Source organism: Jatropha curcas, chromosome 4 (assembly GCF_041381405.1).
Source record: "Jatropha curcas cultivar XTBG-Jc1 chromosome 4, XTBG_Jcur_1.0, whole genome shotgun sequence".
Lineage (NCBI taxonomy): Eukaryota > Viridiplantae > Streptophyta > Magnoliopsida > Malpighiales > Euphorbiaceae > Jatropha > Jatropha curcas.
Window position 1 is genome coordinate 27181655 of NC_143154.1, and position 17656 is coordinate 27199310.

At 29.4% G+C, this 17656-nt stretch overlaps 1 protein-coding gene across 1 annotated transcript; it reads right to left on the reverse strand.

The window, feature by feature from the left end:
- Nucleotides 1–10030: 10030 nt before the first annotated feature.
- LOC105646752 (agamous-like MADS-box protein MADS2) lies at nt 10031–16909 on the reverse strand. The gene is made up of 8 exons (XM_012232674.4): nt 16416–16909; nt 12341–12419; nt 12131–12192; nt 11844–11943; nt 11382–11423; nt 11256–11297; nt 10530–10666; nt 10031–10364 (listed from the first exon to the last, which is right to left on the reverse strand). The coding sequence occupies exons 1-8, from the start codon at nt 16598–16600 to the stop codon at nt 10280–10282; spliced, it is 732 nt and encodes a 243-aa protein (XP_012088064.1). The 5' UTR covers nt 16601–16909; the 3' UTR covers nt 10031–10279.
- Between the last annotated feature and the right edge of the window lie 747 nt (nt 16910–17656).

A 17656-nucleotide genomic window follows, 5' to 3' on the forward strand; every position in this document is an offset into this window, starting at 1 on the left:
GGGGAAAGGAGTGTTAAAGAGTATTTATTATTATCTTTTATTCATTTATTTAGTTTGCAATAAAAATAAAATAGAATTAACAGCGGTGGTCTTGGAAACAAGCGTGGTTTTGGAGGTAATGTGCTGCCGAAATGTGATTGGAAGAGAGGCTGGGAAGTTTGTTAGAGCCATAGGCTTAAAGAAAGAGAAATGGTATCCGTACATAAATACCTCTGGAGTCTTATCACTTTCAGTCTTTCTGCTTAAGTTTAAGTTATCAATTTTTATTGATGGATTTGTTATGGTTACGTTATGGTAATGGCGTCACAGTTCTTTTCTTTTTTTCCGTCGTGGTGAAGGGAGATTCGAATTTATATCTATTATTAAGCTATATATCATTAAAATATATTTTGATGTGAGACATCACAGTTCTTTAATCAACTTTGTTTTTAACTATTACTATTCAGCCTAAGAAACCATGGCCATCGGTTCGGTTCTAACCGGAACTGACCGTATTGTAGACGAACTGAAACCGGACCGAAATCGGTGGTTCATAATTTTGAACCGGAACCGGCAGTTCAAGGGCCGATTAAGGTTCATGTGAATGTTAAAATATGAACCGGAATCGGCCCGGAACCGGTGGTTCCGGTCCGGTTCGAACATGATACACAAAAAATTGTAGCTTAAAATTTTTATAAAAAAATTTATATCACTTGATTTGATTGTAGTTAATTTGATTTATGGTGAAGAGAAGTAAAATGGTACATAAGTTATAAAAAATTGTGAAAAAAATACACATTTTTTGACTTAATTTATATAAAAAATGGTACATAAATAGTTGATTTATATAAAAAAAATACTTTCAAATGTACAAAAAAAGAGTGTAACGGATAGTTTTTGATATGATAGGTGTTTTTTATTTATTTTTTGGTAAATAAATTTTATTCATTTTTAATCATTTATTTATTTATTTACTGTAATTTATTAAATTATCCAAAAATATAGTTGTTATTTTTCTATTATAAAGGACAATTTGAAAAACTAATAAATGAGAAACATGTATAAATATGATGAGTTGATGATTTTTTATTTCACAATTAATTATATCCTAACTCTTCTCTTATTCTCAATCAAAATTCTCTCAAATTTTTATAGTTCATTATTTTTTCTATTGCTTTATTTTCCTTAATATTGGAATTATCTATTGTTTATTTTTTATTTTCTTACATCCAATTCCAAATTCTTTCTCTGATCTCAAATTTTTTCATTCATAAATTTACTTCATTTGATTTTTTAAATAATTTTCTTAGTATTTGAAAATAATAATTTTCAACTCATTCCATTAATTTTATATTCCATTTATAGTTTTTTATATTAGTAAATTAGCAAAATTTGTAAATTTAATGTAATAATAGTTCTAAGTTAGTTAATAGAAGTTTTTCTTTTAAAATTTATAATAATTCATCTAGTTAATAAAATTTAAACATTTTAAAATTATTATTTATTCATGAATTCAGAATCAAAATTTTATTATTTTTTTTAAAATTTGCGTAATGTCGGAACCGAATCGGAACTGTAATTTGAACCGTTGGTTTGCCAGAACCGTGCTGAACCGTGCCGGAACTAGAACCGGACTTGAACCAGAGGTTCAAGGGTCTGTTCTGGTTCAAAATTTTAAAAATCTCGAACAGGCGGTTCAGTGAACTGGAACCGGCGGTTCACTGAACCGGCCATGCCTAATTATAAACTATATCGATAAATTTAAATACTAGCTAAATTAAATATATATGGGGTTTGTATAAACTATAAAAATGAATTAAAATCAAGCAATTCTATTAATATAAATTATTTAAGAAAAAAGAATATAACATTTTAAAATTTTGGGCAGAAGGCTCAATTTATTGTAAAAAGAATACAGCGTGTATAATTTGTCCAAAAATTAATTTTCTCTAAAATTATCGCTCCAACTTTATACACATGTAAAAAATGTGCAATGTTTTGTGAAAAGAATGAAATAATATTTTTAATATTTTTCAATTATTAAAGATTATTTAAAAGTCTAAAAACTAGGAAATAAAAAATTTATTTAAGAATAAGAAATAATTATAAAGAAAGAACGTAACTGTGTCATTTTTTTTCAAACCCTACACCTACTGCAAATCTCCATGGCTACGCCATTTCCTTTCCTGGTTTTCAATTTTGGTTTAAAATTCAACATTTACTCAGAAATCCAATTCCCATCTCAACATTGTGCAATTTCGATTATGGGAGATTTGTTTCTCCCACTTTTGTTCCTCAACCACCGCGGACATGCAGTAGCAAGTTCTAGATCCTGGGCCTTCTGTTCAACCTATTAATTCTCAGCAAACAAGCAAGTCTCTGCTTTTCAAGTTCACCGACCAACTCCAGCTCATTATCTACCGCTGTTGCCCAATAATCACAATCATCATAAAAAAGACTCATCTTTTGGCGACAAAGAACGGGTTTCCAGAGAGGAACGAGATACCTTCTCCTGTCAAATTTCTCTAATTCACTTTGAATCTCTGCCGCTACGTCTTTTATGTCTTTTTTAACAGGAGAAACTGATAGCGGAAACAGCTCTACGTCCACTCCACTGGGTTTTCATTCGCCCAACCCTCGCATATTTCATCTAAAGGAAGCGTAATTACATGGACATTCTGCTCTACTCTCAAGGAGATTATAGAGTAAGTGCACAGATTTGAGCGGTGTTTTGATGAATGAGAAAGTGGAGGAAAATGGAGGAGAAGAAGGGGTTGAATTAAAGATGAAAATGGCTTGGTTTTAAAATTTAAAGTTTTCTCTAATTTCTTCAATGATTTTTTTAAATTATGTAGTTTTATTAACTTAAAATATTTAAAATCATTATTTTATTTTTTAATAAAATTGGCCTTTATCTTGCTAGACCCAGCCATATTACAGTTGGAGAAACCGGAACTGGTGGGAACCGGAACCAGTACAAATCGAAACCGGTGGAAATCAGAATTGGTCCGAATCAGAATCAGAACTAGTGGCCTATGGTTCGGTTCTGGTTCCACTATTTTTGAAACAGTGAACTAGTAGTTCCAAGAACCGGCTGGAACCACCGGTTGTTCCAGACGGTTCGAACCAGTGGTTCCAACCAGATTTTGAATCTATGTTAAATGGCTAGACCAGCGGTTCCACTGGTTCGAACCGGCAGTTGTAGCAGCTTCTTTTTTCAAATATTTTTGTGAAATTTCTAAATTACCCCTCCTAACAACTATAAACGGCTACATAACAGCTAGTTTCTAGGATATTTGTGGAAAATGATTTTTTGGATTTATTATAAATACCTCAACAAAAAATAAATTAAGTTGAAGACTTTTGTTTAAAAAAAATAAATTAAGTTCAAGTCTTTGTTTTTTAAAAAATAAATTAAGTTCAAGCATTTTTTTAATTTTTCAAGGGTATTTTTTTTTAAGAAATTATTGTACAAATTTTTAATTTTAAAATTTTAAATTTTGAAGAAAAAATATTCTCTATTTTTTTATTTTGCAATTATCCGATCCACCAGAAAACTGGTCGGAAAACTGACTGAAACCGTCGGTTTTGAAACCGTTAAGAAACCGAAACCGTCAATTTTCGATTCGATTCCGGTTCTAAATTTTTTAGAATCAAAATCGTCGATTCCGGAAGCATTATATCTTGATGTGGCAATTATAAAAAGAAATAATTTTTAGATATTATATATAGTTGTGCAAGGTACAAATTAAACTTTCTTTCGAATTTTTGCGTGGCTTTTTAATTAGAGTTGTAACATGATTTACTTCCCCAATTAAGCACTCGAAATGCAAATAATAAAAAAATATAGTTTAAGAAAAGTAAAATAAATGGCAAACTAAAATAAAGAAAAGCAAAAGAAGAATAGTATAATAATTCAATACATAATTGACGTTTTAGCCCTCGATGGAGATGTTTGGTTGTGCCTAAATAATTTATCTTATATGGTTTAAGAGTAATGTAGTTCATGAAAAATTGATTTACATACCAAACATATTGCAACTATACTTCCTTGAAAGTACACTTTCCAGGAAATATACTTTTGTAAAAATACATGAATTTGAACTAAACAATGTCTAGATGAATTTGTCTCACTGCTGAGTTGCTTGGATTTGGTTTTTAACTTTTTTTTTTTTTTTTATACGTTATAGCTTCATCCTTCCTGCAGAGGTAAGTCTGATGACCTAATTTTCTTTTAGTTTTATTTATTTAAATGTTTTTCCTCTATATTTAGCTTTCTTTTCCGTCCCTATATTTAGAAAATTACTTTCATGTTTTCCTATTTAAAAAATTAATTAATTATTTGTATGTTACTAATTGCAGATGGTTTGGGAGGTAAAGATTTAAAACTTGCTACATCTACAGGGAGTTCTTCATTTCAATGGGCACAAAGACCACAACTAATTGAATAATATACAAGTACGTAATAAATTTATTTGTTACAAATATGTTTTTTAAATAAATATACAAGTATGTAGATAATTAGGACTCTAATTTGAAATTTTGAATGTAATCTTATCTATATTTGTCTATCTCAGCTAGATTAATATCATAGGGCGTCTCTAAATTACTTTTTTTGGAATACTGAAAAAAAAAATAGAACAAAGAAAAATATAAAATAATTTAAGGAATATTAAATTTAAATTTTTAGCAATTTTCTAAAATTAACTAATAACAAAATTACCTTTTTTTTATTAATAACATAATTTTTAAAATTATATATTAATACTTGCGTTGTTTTAAAACTTTTTTTTTAGCAAATAAAAAATTTTCAATCAATTGAAGTAGAAGCAATTGCATATTACGCATAAAATTAAAATTGCAATTTTTGCAATTTCGTGAGTAACAATAGTCTTTTTTTTTCTGTGAATTTATTTTTTCTCTTTTCAAATATCATTTCTTTTGTTTTTTTCTTTTATAAAGTTTATTAATTAAAAAGGGAGAAATATACTTTATATGATTAAGTTTTGAATAACAAAAAAAATATATTAATTATTAATGTTATTAATCAAAATAAATAATAATATTATTTAAACAATATATTTATAACCCCACGCGAAGCAGGGTGTACAAGTAGTTTAATAGGCAGCTGGATACTTATTATGTTAGGAGTTTATAACATAAAGTTACTTGAATGTCGTCTTTCGTCTTAATATAGATACCATACTTACAAATAAGCTTAATTATCGATTTAGTCTAATCAAAATGAAATTGAATCGATTCATATTTTGATGAACCAAAATCAATTTAGGACCATCGGTTTTAAATACCTAATCAAAACAGGTTATTCACATGACAGTTTAAGTTAAAGGAAAAATGGAAAAAATAAAAAATATATCAGAATCATTCTAAATTATCGATTCGAATCCATAATATAGTTTGGTCCAATTTAAACTATAATACAAGCATATTTTCCAAAGAAAGAGACATGTGATACATTCTTCTTATAGTTTTCCACATGGCACTCTAAGCCTTTGTCTGACATTTCTTTTTCTTTTATTTATTGTGTCATGTAATATTATTTTCAATTAATTTTCATTATATAAACTATATAAATATTAGAAAATGATTTTAATAAAAAGTGAAATGTTGAAATTGAAATTTAATATTAAAAAATTAATATTATCAAAACTGTCAATAACCTAACCACGTGGCTACTATATATATATATATATATATAGTACTTATTTTGGTTACTGGGATTGTTTGATCTTTGCCATTTGGATTGCAAGATTTTTCAGATTTTGATGGAAGTGGTCCCTTTGGCAAATTTATAAAATTGATGCGTATGGATTTTAATACTATGATATTGTACCTCGTGCTCTAATAATAATTTCCCGGTAATCCTGGGGACCATGATCCCCAACCACCCCTATGCCTATAATACTTCCCTACAATTACCTCGTACAAATCTTTACACATTTCAATAAATTTGGACCGTTTCTACCTATTTAATTACTTAGGTAAATACTAAAGAGGGAATAAAAATAAAAATGAAAATGAAAAAAAAGGACAATGGGGACCATTTTAAAAATGCTCAAAAAACCCAAATTTAGAATTAAACAGAAAAAAGTGTTGCATGAGAGAAGATAGAGAGGATCATAACAATTAAAAAATATCTACTTTTTATTTTTTTATTAAAAATAATAATATTAAGCAAAACTATTACTATAATAAGCATACTTCTCGATGATATATCGAATATCCAAACTTCTAATCAAATTTTTATTATGTCGGAAAAAGAGAGAGATTTCTCCTATGATATTACTCTAATAGCCCTGATAATCTAATTAAGATTATGGAAGACATTATGTAGTGTCGAAATATAATCCGAAATTATTTTTTATAAATTTTAAATGATATTTTATCCTTCATGTCTTTTGATGCTCTCAAAGTTTAGATATGAATCATAGGCAAAGAAAAAGAGACAATACAGCATAGAGATGCCTAAATATGGGAGTGAAATTACCAAAAGAAGAACTTATTTGTTGGTAATAGATATAAATAACATATAGAATTTGATTTTAATTTGCTTAAGGAGACAAAATTAAGCTTCTTCTCTTTGAAATAAGACAAAACCTACTGCTTGTAGACAGACACCAAATAAATTAAAATGTGTGTTGGTATTTTTCAGGCAGACCAAGAAAATATTTTATAAGATTTATTTAAAATATAAAAGATCCCTAATTTTTATTTGGAATTCAGAGTTTTTCTACCATGTTTTAATATAAATTGTTTCAGAATATCTATTTTTATATTAAAAAACTACTAAAAATACGAGATTTAAAAAATTGAAATAATATCACATTCTTTTATATTACGCTTCTATTGATTAACTTCATATCTCCTAAACGTATGTATTTTGAAAATTTCATACTTTTTAGAAGACTATAAGCGTAAAAATTTTGCATTTTTATCTAATATTTTTCCATATAATAAAAAGCATGTAATGCAGGAGATACTACCATTTAATATTTGAAAAAATATTTTATTATTTTGGCCGCGGAACTAATTTTCAAATTCACTTTTATATTTGGTACATTAAATTAAAATAAAGAATAAAAAAAGTTCAAATTTCATTGTTTTATTTATGATCTTATATTCTTAGATTAATTTTCTTTGCATAAACTGAATTATTAACAATATTTTTTTTGGGTATCCGGACCCTATAAATCAAGGATCACTTAATTTGTTTGCAACTTAGTCACATTTAAAGCTCTTCGCTCCTTCGTCTAGATGCGTTTAGTGGATCGAATCCAAAAACTCTTTTCATATGTTCAGTCTACGTTGAAAACTGTGATATACTCCGTGGATGACATAATAAATTTTTATACAACATAGGATCCACCTATAATATTCCATGGACATGCGGGAAAGAATGAAACACGCATTAGACAATACTTATTCCCTTCATCCATCTATGTATAATATATATTTAGATGTCAATTTCTCAAAGATTAGACCTATTGGACCATATATACCATACAATAAGTGATATTCCAAGGGCTAGTTGTATTCAATATAAGAAATTTTTTTAAAAAAGAAAAGGTGGTGAAAAAGTTATTGAAAATAGATAAACAAATAAGCACAAAATAAAGAAAGATTCTTAACCCTAAAGATTCTTGCTTCCTTTTGCCACAGCTAATTCTTGCTGCTTCTATAATTAGCATATTTGGATTTTCTCCCCTTCTTTTTATTATTATTATAAGTGTAGTTTCTTAATAAGAATGATGCTTCCATCATATGCTTTAAAAAAGTTAAAAGAGTTTAATGTTGACAAATAAAATTTTAATGGGTAAAAACTCGATTTTAGATTAGCAATTTTCTCTTGTTTTTCCATTTAATTCTTTTGGATTGATAGAAGAAAAATGAAATTAAAATTGCATTGGTTCGAGACAAAGGGAAATTCAAAACGATGGTCCAAATCAGGCATGAATATAAAATTGAAAGCATTATCTAAATATGGAATCTTTGCCAAATGAATAAAAAAATAAAAATTTTTTTAAAAAGAAGTTATTTTATTCTCCATTATACTTAATGCTAATCCAATCCAATCACTTTAAGAGGTACACATTACCAAGTGAGGAAACTTTGGAATTTTAGGTCAATTTTACCCAATAATACATCTTATAAAACTCACGCTCCACTCGCTTTATTTTTTTATTTTATTTTTTAAGATATGGATATGTGGGACCATTCTTCCCTGATCTGCATTGTGATTGGAGTGTTGCTTTCCACGTTTTTTGGATATTAAAATGGCACCATCAAGCCCCATTTTCTAACATTCTTCTTTTTTTTTTTTTTTTAAAAAAAATGATATAAATAATCTAAAGAATGTTAATTGAGAAAATAATTAATTCGTCTATAGGTTTAATCAAAATAATTAACTCATCCTGTAATTTAACAATATTAATTAATAATTTCTGAAGTTTACCTCTGTCAAACTTTTTTATCATTTTATTTATTTTCTCCTAATTTTTCTATTAAAATCTTAAAAAGAGACTAAAATATTATTACATTTAAGAAGAAGAAATACGAAGTAAATTTTCATGTATTGAAGTAAACGATAAACTTAAGTAAATAATGATGGGACGTGTGAAAATCTCAACTAAAAGAATTCATTTTAATAATAAAAAAAATTCATTGGTCTTAATGCTGACAATCAAAAAATTCAAGGATTTAATTTTAATAAATTAAGGGAAATTAGGAGTTTGACGTGTTTAGTATTTTTTTTATTATCGCACACTAGAGATCTTAGTTAAAAATAAAGGTTTAATTTTAAGAAAATAAAAATTTAAGAGTTTAATGGCCAAAATTCAATAAATTAAAACTATAAATGTGAGTTTTTTATTTTTTTAAAAAAATAAGTTTAATTTTTTTAACTTGTTTGTGCTTATGGAAATTTGTGTACTATGAGAATCCATGAATCAATCTTCTAAGTTCTAATGAAATCAATACAATATTTCAAGAAAAAAAAAAAAAAAAGATATTTGTAAGCATGAATTTGGGTCATTTTTATAAGAGATGCTAATGGAAGGCAAGAAGCCCAAGCCTGACCCATTTGAAACCCATTTCATTTTGGAGCGTGGATTATCTCTCCTTGTCTTAGAGGCCTATGGGCCGTCTCTGGCAACCTTTTTAAGTTTTTTCTCCATTCAAAATTTATTATAAGGAAAGTGATTGTGATATTTTGATTATGTTCGGTTTTGTATTTTTTTTTCTTTCAATAATTTTTTTAAAAAAATTATAATAAAAAAGTTTCATTATTTTAATTTTTTTAGTAATAATAATAATTTCAAATAATAATTTTTGATTAAATAAATCGAAATCATTTTTAATAATATGTGAATTTTAGAAATTTAGTCCCCCAATATTTAAATGATTTTATATTTGTTCTTATAAAAAATCGATTACATTTGGAGATCTTTTCAATTTTAACACATTTTAATTCTTAAAATATTTTGATAAATCAATAGTGAAACATAAGTTTCATTGATTTGAGTAAGTTAAGTCAATGAATTCATATAATATTTAGAAGATATGTATATATATTGTGTATATAAAACTTGTTTCTTATTTTTTAATATTAAAACTGGATAATTAAAAAATATATTGTAACTTTGTTTCAAATTTTATTTTTATATATTTATTTTAATGGTGATATATACTTTTATTTTTCAAAAGGGTTCCCTTAGCTAAATTCCTGCCTCTATTTGGCATTTTTTTAGTGAACCTAAAATTGATATTTTAAACAAATTTCAAGTATGAATATAAAATATTTTCCAAAATCACCTTTAAGCTCATAAAAATAATATGGCAAGAAAAGACCTATAATTCATTAGCTTGAGAGAATTAATTCCTAAATTTTCATCAAAAATCTGATAATATGCCAAACTAGTCAGTCCTAAAGGGATAATCTAACAGTAAGGACTTGAGATTTTTTCACTGGGAAGGGAAGTAAAAGATCATAAAAGCAAGAAAGCTAACTCATCTGCACGTTATCAAACACAAATTTAGCAGAAGAATAGAGATAATTAAGTCATGGTTTTTTGCAACATTTATGAAGTTACATGCCTTTTTGTCCATGGCTAAAGGTTCCATAGTTCTCTGAAATTCAGCCACTGATGGTTTTTTTTCCTCTTTATGTTCATATGAAAATACATATGCTCTTGAAATCATTTACATATTGCCAAACTCAGAGAAGCAAAAGCATATATAGGCAATTCTTATGAGCCAACAAAAGCATAGAAGCACATAAAAATCAAAGCATCCATCCTGGGATAAACCCACTAACTTGCTGGGCATGAGTTGTGGCTGTCATCTGGTCTGAACCTACAGGGTTGTACCTGTTTCAAATATTAATAGGAAGAAAGAATTAGGAAGGTGAACTTATTATATTCCAAAGGAGTTTACATGTTTCAATGTTTGACATTGTAGCAGTCTAACCATGATAGTGTGAAAAGGGATGTAATTGACTGATTTTTATAGATTTGAAGGAGATGGAGGTTTACCCTATTTGCAATGTGGGATTGCATTCTAGTGGCTGAAACAACTCCTGAGATTGAGGATGCTGCTGCCCATATGACATACTTTGCTCACCTCCTTCCCATGATGATCGGAGACTATTTCTTGCACTGATCTCATCCAGCTGCCATACCAGCATAAATAATTTCAAGCATAGGTGCAATGTTGTGTCAGATAAGAACGGAATAAGGTATGTGACAAGTAGAAGTGTCTTAAAAATTGGATGCTCAAGTTTTATTACGTATAGAAGTTTGTCATTTTTATCTTTACAATTTTCAACATAGTTAATTGGAAGCATCCATGAAAGGCTGCACAACTTTTTGCTTTAGTAATCAGAGAAGCCTATATGAGAAATTCATTATTATGGCTAAAGGGAAATGGAAGATCCAAATCTTTCTGATTAACATGCATAAGAGATGGAAGTTAATTGAATTTTGGAAGCAGAAACTATACAGAAAACAGATTGCGCTGTTAATTCCTGGAGCCAACCAAAACCAAGTAACAAGAATAAGAGATTCATTATTATGGCTAAAGGGAAATGTATGATCCATTTTTTTCTGATTAACAAGCATAAGAGATGCAAGGACTTAATCGCGTTTTGGAAGCAGAAAATAGACTGCTCTATTAATTGTTGGAGCCAACCATAACCATGTAACAAGCCTAACTTTTTATAATAATGTCATTCGATTTGAACTATGCAGGTTAAGTATTACCTTAATTGTCAAAGCTCTGTTAGCTTCCAGCAACAATTGTTCCTGTATACAAAACAGTAGTCAGTTAGCATTGGAAGAAACATAATAAAAGTGAATTATGATATGATTAATTCCATTTGCATATACCTTGTTTTGAAGATCAGAAAGTTGGTCAAGCATGTATTGGGTCTGCAAAAAGCAGTTTAGATCAACAATATCAAATAACCTGAAGAGGTACAATAATCTCTTCTAAAAAATAAATTATCACTTGAAAAATACTATGAAAACCAGAATAGGTTTGTCCAAAAATTGATAGACAAAGGCATACACATATAGAAAGTTATATATAACAGAATAAATAAATTGGAGAAGCATCAGTTTGTTATTAGAACAAGCGCTTCCGTTATATCAATCTTCTCTTACCCTTCTTCCAAGTTCCAATATTGATTCATAAAAGACTATATGCTTCCCCTGACTTTTAACATCACAGAATGTTAATAAATTCTCCATTGACACAAAAGAAAGTTTCATCCACATTGTTTAGAGCTAGCAAGTGAAGTAATGGATTCTAATTATTCTAAGTGCAAACATATGTAACATAATGGTTACCCTAGTGGACCGAACTTGCTTCAGTGATGACTCTAACTGACGCTCTAGCTGCTCAAGCTCCTTGGTATTGAGAGGGCCAAGGTCCTCTCCAAGAAGGTTCCTGCAACACCAAGGAAAAGGTGTTAAAAGAATTTTCCAAAACTAGATTATGAAGCAGCAATCATAAAATTTTACAACTGAGCAAGAAATTGCCCCAAATTTTGTCCTAACACATCAACTTGCTTTTCATTTGAGGCTCAATTGTATAGCAAATGCAATAAAAGATGCCAGTTATTTAGGTCTTCTACCTCTGAGTTCGTTGCAGGGACTCAAATCTACCTTTCAGTTTCAGGTACTCCCGGTAGCTGCTCTGCTTACAACAAACCAAAACTTTAAAGCACAACCACCGAAAAATAAATAGGATTTTAAATGCTGAACCTCTATTTATATACTGTTAACAATGACATTGATTCCATTTCCATTTTCATTTTCATTCCTTGACACAAAATATTAGATACCTCAAGCTCTTTGGCAGGTTTGTTGACTTCCACAGCACCATAGCTGCACTTTTGGTACCTTTCCAGCGTCTTGAGCATGCTGATAAACACACAGAGAGACAAAAAAAAAAAAAAAAATTATCAAGATATTTTAGTTGACCAGTGCTCAAAAGAAATTTTAGACAATATAATGGCAATTTGGCATGGGAAATTATCAAAATCACATCCACAGAAGAAGCAAAATTAGTATTTAGATAGGAAGAATACAAGGTTGCAATAAAAATAGCAACGAAATATTGAAAACAGAATCATTGTCAAATATAGAATTAGTAAATTACTGAATTACATGCCACAAGCAGAGCTTCTCATCCCCACTCTCTTTGGAAGATAGTAAATGTTCTTGGACCTAATATCTTAACGTTTGAAATCATTCTTAAGTTTCCATAGCCAATGAACAAACAGAGAGCAGCTGGAAATCCAATTCTAGTTACTATTTGATGGCATGTTATTTAAAATAAGAATCAAATGCCTTTGATCAACAGTGTGAACCTCCAAAATTATGTTTTTAGTTTCTGTCTACCCAATAAAAATGCTTAATTGAAGAATAGTGTTGGGATTTGTAAATAACTGGGTTTAAACTCCTGAAATTAGAGTCATAAGCACAATAAAAACCAAAGATAAGAAGTTTTCCATGATGTGAAGGTAATGGAAGGACACACTCATAATCCTATTTTTAAATTAAAATACATAAGGGAACTTTCTGAAGAAATGGGAAGAATAAAAGTACAAACTTTGATAGAATCAGTGAGAATGTAATATTATCAAATCACAAATTTTACTTGGCCTCCTATCAATTTGGTGAGAGTTTTTAAAAGGAGAGTGCTACCCCTTTTTTCTGCACATAATTTTGGGATAATTTCAGTACACAATTATTTAATTATTTTCTTTTTTTTTTTTTTTTGTATACATAATTTGTCTACGAGTAATGGCAGATTAACTGGGAGTTTATTATCTAATAAACTAGTATGACTAAGAGTGAAGGGCAAAGCTACATAAAGATGGGAATCCAAACCATACTCTTAAAAGTTATTAGGGTACCTTAAGGTTTATTCAAAGTTACTATTATATCCCTACTGTTTTGCAAAATCATTTAATTTTTATCTTTAAAATTTAGACTCGTTAAACTATATTCATTTGAAAATGTAAGGACTAAATAAGTAAGACTACGTTAAATGTGAAAAGATAAATGGTTAAATATTATATGATAAAGTCAATCAACTGTTTAGTTAATCTTCTTATTTATGTGAGGGTGGAGATTCTAAATCCGAGATCTTTCGGTAAATAGGAGGGTTATCCTACTGTGTGGCCTATGATATTTTTTGAGCCCGTCAGACTCTTAATGAATAAAAAAGTATTACAAAATAAAAAAAAAAAAAGAAAAACATTTTGGGATAGAAAGGCTAAATAGTTTCAGAGTGCTAAAATTTAGGACCTAATCACTGATTTTGCCAAACATAAAAATATGATTGTGATTTCTACTAAAACTCCATGAGTTAAATAGTTAATTATCCAGTTCATTATGATGTGGTAAAGAAAACTTACAATTGGCGATTTTTTTGCAATGTCTATAAGCCATCGCGTTGGATCTCCTTCAGTATTGGACTGACTATTTCTTCACAGCCCAGGACCCAACAAACAGTAAGCTAGCTTTCCCTCTTTATTTATTTACTTATTACTGTATATTCTTTTATCCCTCTGGATTCATCCAACTTCAACACGACACTGTAATTCTAGGGTTTCGGGGGTACTACTGTTTCCCTTTTCTTCCCCCCCTCTCTCTCTCTGCAGCTTATCTTCCAAACCTATCTACTACTGATAAAGATCATTTTAGGAAGATTATTAATTTTTTGGAGAAATGTTAGCCAAAAGTTAGAAAGATTGCTTCTTTGTCATACACATCAACTTCTGCCATGCTTACAGGAGCACTAATTAGCAGAAAGATGGCTATCTTAAAAGATTTTCACGTGGGAAATTTTAATAGCTGCAATACTAAGGCTGTGTGATTGGAGGGAAACTAAAAATAGTTCACATCTCTCAATGCCAAAAAAATAAGAGTGGAAACAGGCAAGAAAAGATATGGCTTGTAAACCCGAGAGGCAAATAAAGCAGGCATTGCCAACGATTAGTTTAATTCCTATTCATGCTTGCACTTATGCATGCATTTCAATTCTAGAAATAGCTTGCTAAGTGGATTGTTTATGAGTAGCATTATGGGGCTCAAGGCTTTTGGTGACTGTTTTGGGATACAATTTTTTTTTCTAAGTTTTCTTATACTTCTCAATAAAATTCTTATTTTTCTGGCTAATCCAAAAAAGAAAAAAAGGGTAACACAGTTCCTATTCTTAAATCAAATGCACAAGTTAGCTTAGTAGGAGTAAAACAATGCATAAGCCCATTTTAGGAAATGTCATGACATAAACCACAGAATTAGGTACTGTACCTAACAGTTGGTTCAATGATTTAGGGTTTCAAGTCGATGTGAGGGTTGAAAAAAAATTCTAAATTTGAATTCCCATATGGGTGGAAAGGATTATCATTTTGTCAATTTCACTAAGGTGCAATTGAGAGAATGTGAAGGCTATCATAAGAAGAATATGGTACTAATAAACAAGAATGTTAAGGAGAGGAGTTTGGCAAAATTTAAACATCCATTTTAGTATATAAGAGATAGACACTCAACAATCAGATTACAAACCCAGTGACACCAAACAAAATGTATAAGAATGCCCCTCATATGCTAGCGTAATATTTTATTAAATCAAAATGCTCAACCAAGCAATCGATCATTCATAAACAATAAGAAAATACTGGAACAATCAGTCATAAGCAAACAGGAAAAACTTAACCTGAACATTGTTTATTGTTAACAAGCATCTCATGTAAAACTGAAAGTCCTATAAACACAGGTAAAGTTAACGAAGGAAAGAAATCAGAAAGAAAGATGAGATTCTAATATAATGCATGTCCTTTCTATCAAGAAGCTATAATGCATGCAAAAGAAACATGAAATATTATACTCCCACTTGAGAGGATGGAAATTAATGAAAAAAAATTAATATAATATACTTGTAACAAATCCCAAAAAAGTTAACCAAGACATCCAAAATCCTCCCTTTTAGCTAATCTCTTGTATGGGAATTATAAAAGAAGATAAAGGGTTATTTAATTTCATCAAGTACATTTGCTTCATTGAAAGGACGTTGATTATACGGACTTCAGTCCAGAAACAAGGGAGGATTTTCTATACCTAGCAGATAACGATTAAATATGACTAAGTTCTCAGGCTTTTATACAGTCTGGATCTCCATCTCCCTCAAGCACTGTCTTTTTCCCGCAAAAATAAAAAATGACTCATGGGTACTACATGTTCTCAAGATAATCTACTAAACTAAACCAACTTTTCCACAGAGAGAAGGGAGAAGATAAAGGAAAGTCGAAAATCAACTCAGAAAGCATTCTTTCCTCCAGCGTAGGCAAAAGAAACTACAGAAGAAAATCAAAGATGAAATTTTTTTGAGCAAAGAAATATAAACTCCTGTCATTTAGATGAAAATTGTCAGCTAATTACTGCAGATGGATTTCACATAAATAAATAATCGAGCATAACATCCTATAGCTTAATGAAAACATAGCTAAAGATCTCCAAATGAACAAACCAAAAAACTTTAATTCAGATCTCATGGAGCAATAATCAAGCATAGCAGATCAAGCAAAAATCCTAATTTGATATTCCATAGATCACAACATTAACGGACAACAGAAAAATAGGAAAGAAGGACAGAATTCATGAAAGATAACAAATTAAATTCTCAACCTTATTAAAAGTCGAAAATTTATTATTTGAATAACATCATAAAAAATAAAAAATAAATATTTATGAGACAGATAAAGAGTTCAGGAAAATCTAAAGCTCATAAAAAGCACAAGCCAAGAAACAAGAGTAAGCAAACAGATCCCACACATATAATTCATAGATAAAATCCATATACACACAAATATAATTATAGAAAGAGAAAAAGAGGACAAAAGGTCATACTTAGAGATGCTGCTGAACTCATAGAGCTTGCCACGGTTAGAAAAGATGATAAGGGCAACCTCAGCATCACAAAGCACTGAAAGCTCATAGGCTTTCTTCAACAACCCATTTCTCCTCTTTGCAAATGTCACCTGCCTGTTTATCTTGTTCTCTATCCTCTTCAACTCCACTCTCCCTCTCCCCATATCCCTATATCTAATTATAATCCACAAAACCAAATTAAACCTCTCTCTTCTTTATTTCTATAAGAATATTTATATTATATATATGTGTTTCTTTATAAAGATTATATCTTTATGTGTGAGATATTGTGTTCTCTCCTTCTTCTTCTCTTAGAAACAAGATGATCTCTCTTTTATAAGTCAGAGCTCAAATGTTAACCAAAAATGTGAAAAATATGAGAAAGATGGATACTTTGAAGAAACCCTAGAGAGAGAAAGAAGTTTGTGGATTTGGGTTCTCTTCCTTTTTTCACTTTAGTCTTTCAATTTTTTAACCTCAGGTTTCAATCTAACACTAGAAGTGAATTGCAGCTAGCTAGGGTTGGTTTTTCTTTCTAGTTCCATGTAACCCTCAGTTGTATTATTACTGTTCATTTCTAACCATGAATCTACACTTGCTTTTCAAGAGCAATGTTTGACACGCGCTCCATGATTGCATATGTCGCTTTGTAATGACAAGTGTTCTTTACGATCTTGGAAGTGAGAGTTGTTATGATTTGTAGTTATTAATGAATAAATGAATTTTTCACCTCATATATCTAGTTGTCTTTAGAAGTAGCAGAACGTCGTCACCAACCTTAAAATGGATTGACACGTGTCGATTCAACAATGGATTGATTCAACATTTGGAACTTTGAAATTGTTATAGACTATTTATAAAATAACTTACATGGATTTTTCATGTAAATTACTCGTGATCAAGACTTGCATAGAAACAACCTTGTCTTTATAATTTTAAGTATTAAATCGTGGTAATTTGATTTAATCTTTAGGTATTCTGTTTTTTTTTTTCCATATTTTTTTTTCACAATAATTTAAATATATATAAAAAAAACACCGTGGTTTACAAAAAAAAAAAACAACAAATATATCTTATTATTATATGCAGACATAAATAAATTGCACTATCTTTCTTATGGAAAATTGCAATTAATACCAAATTAATTAATGATATCCTCGCAGGAATTGGCTGTCGAAAGCGAGATTAATTTGTTAGGGTAAAAGCTTAATTAAGGAATC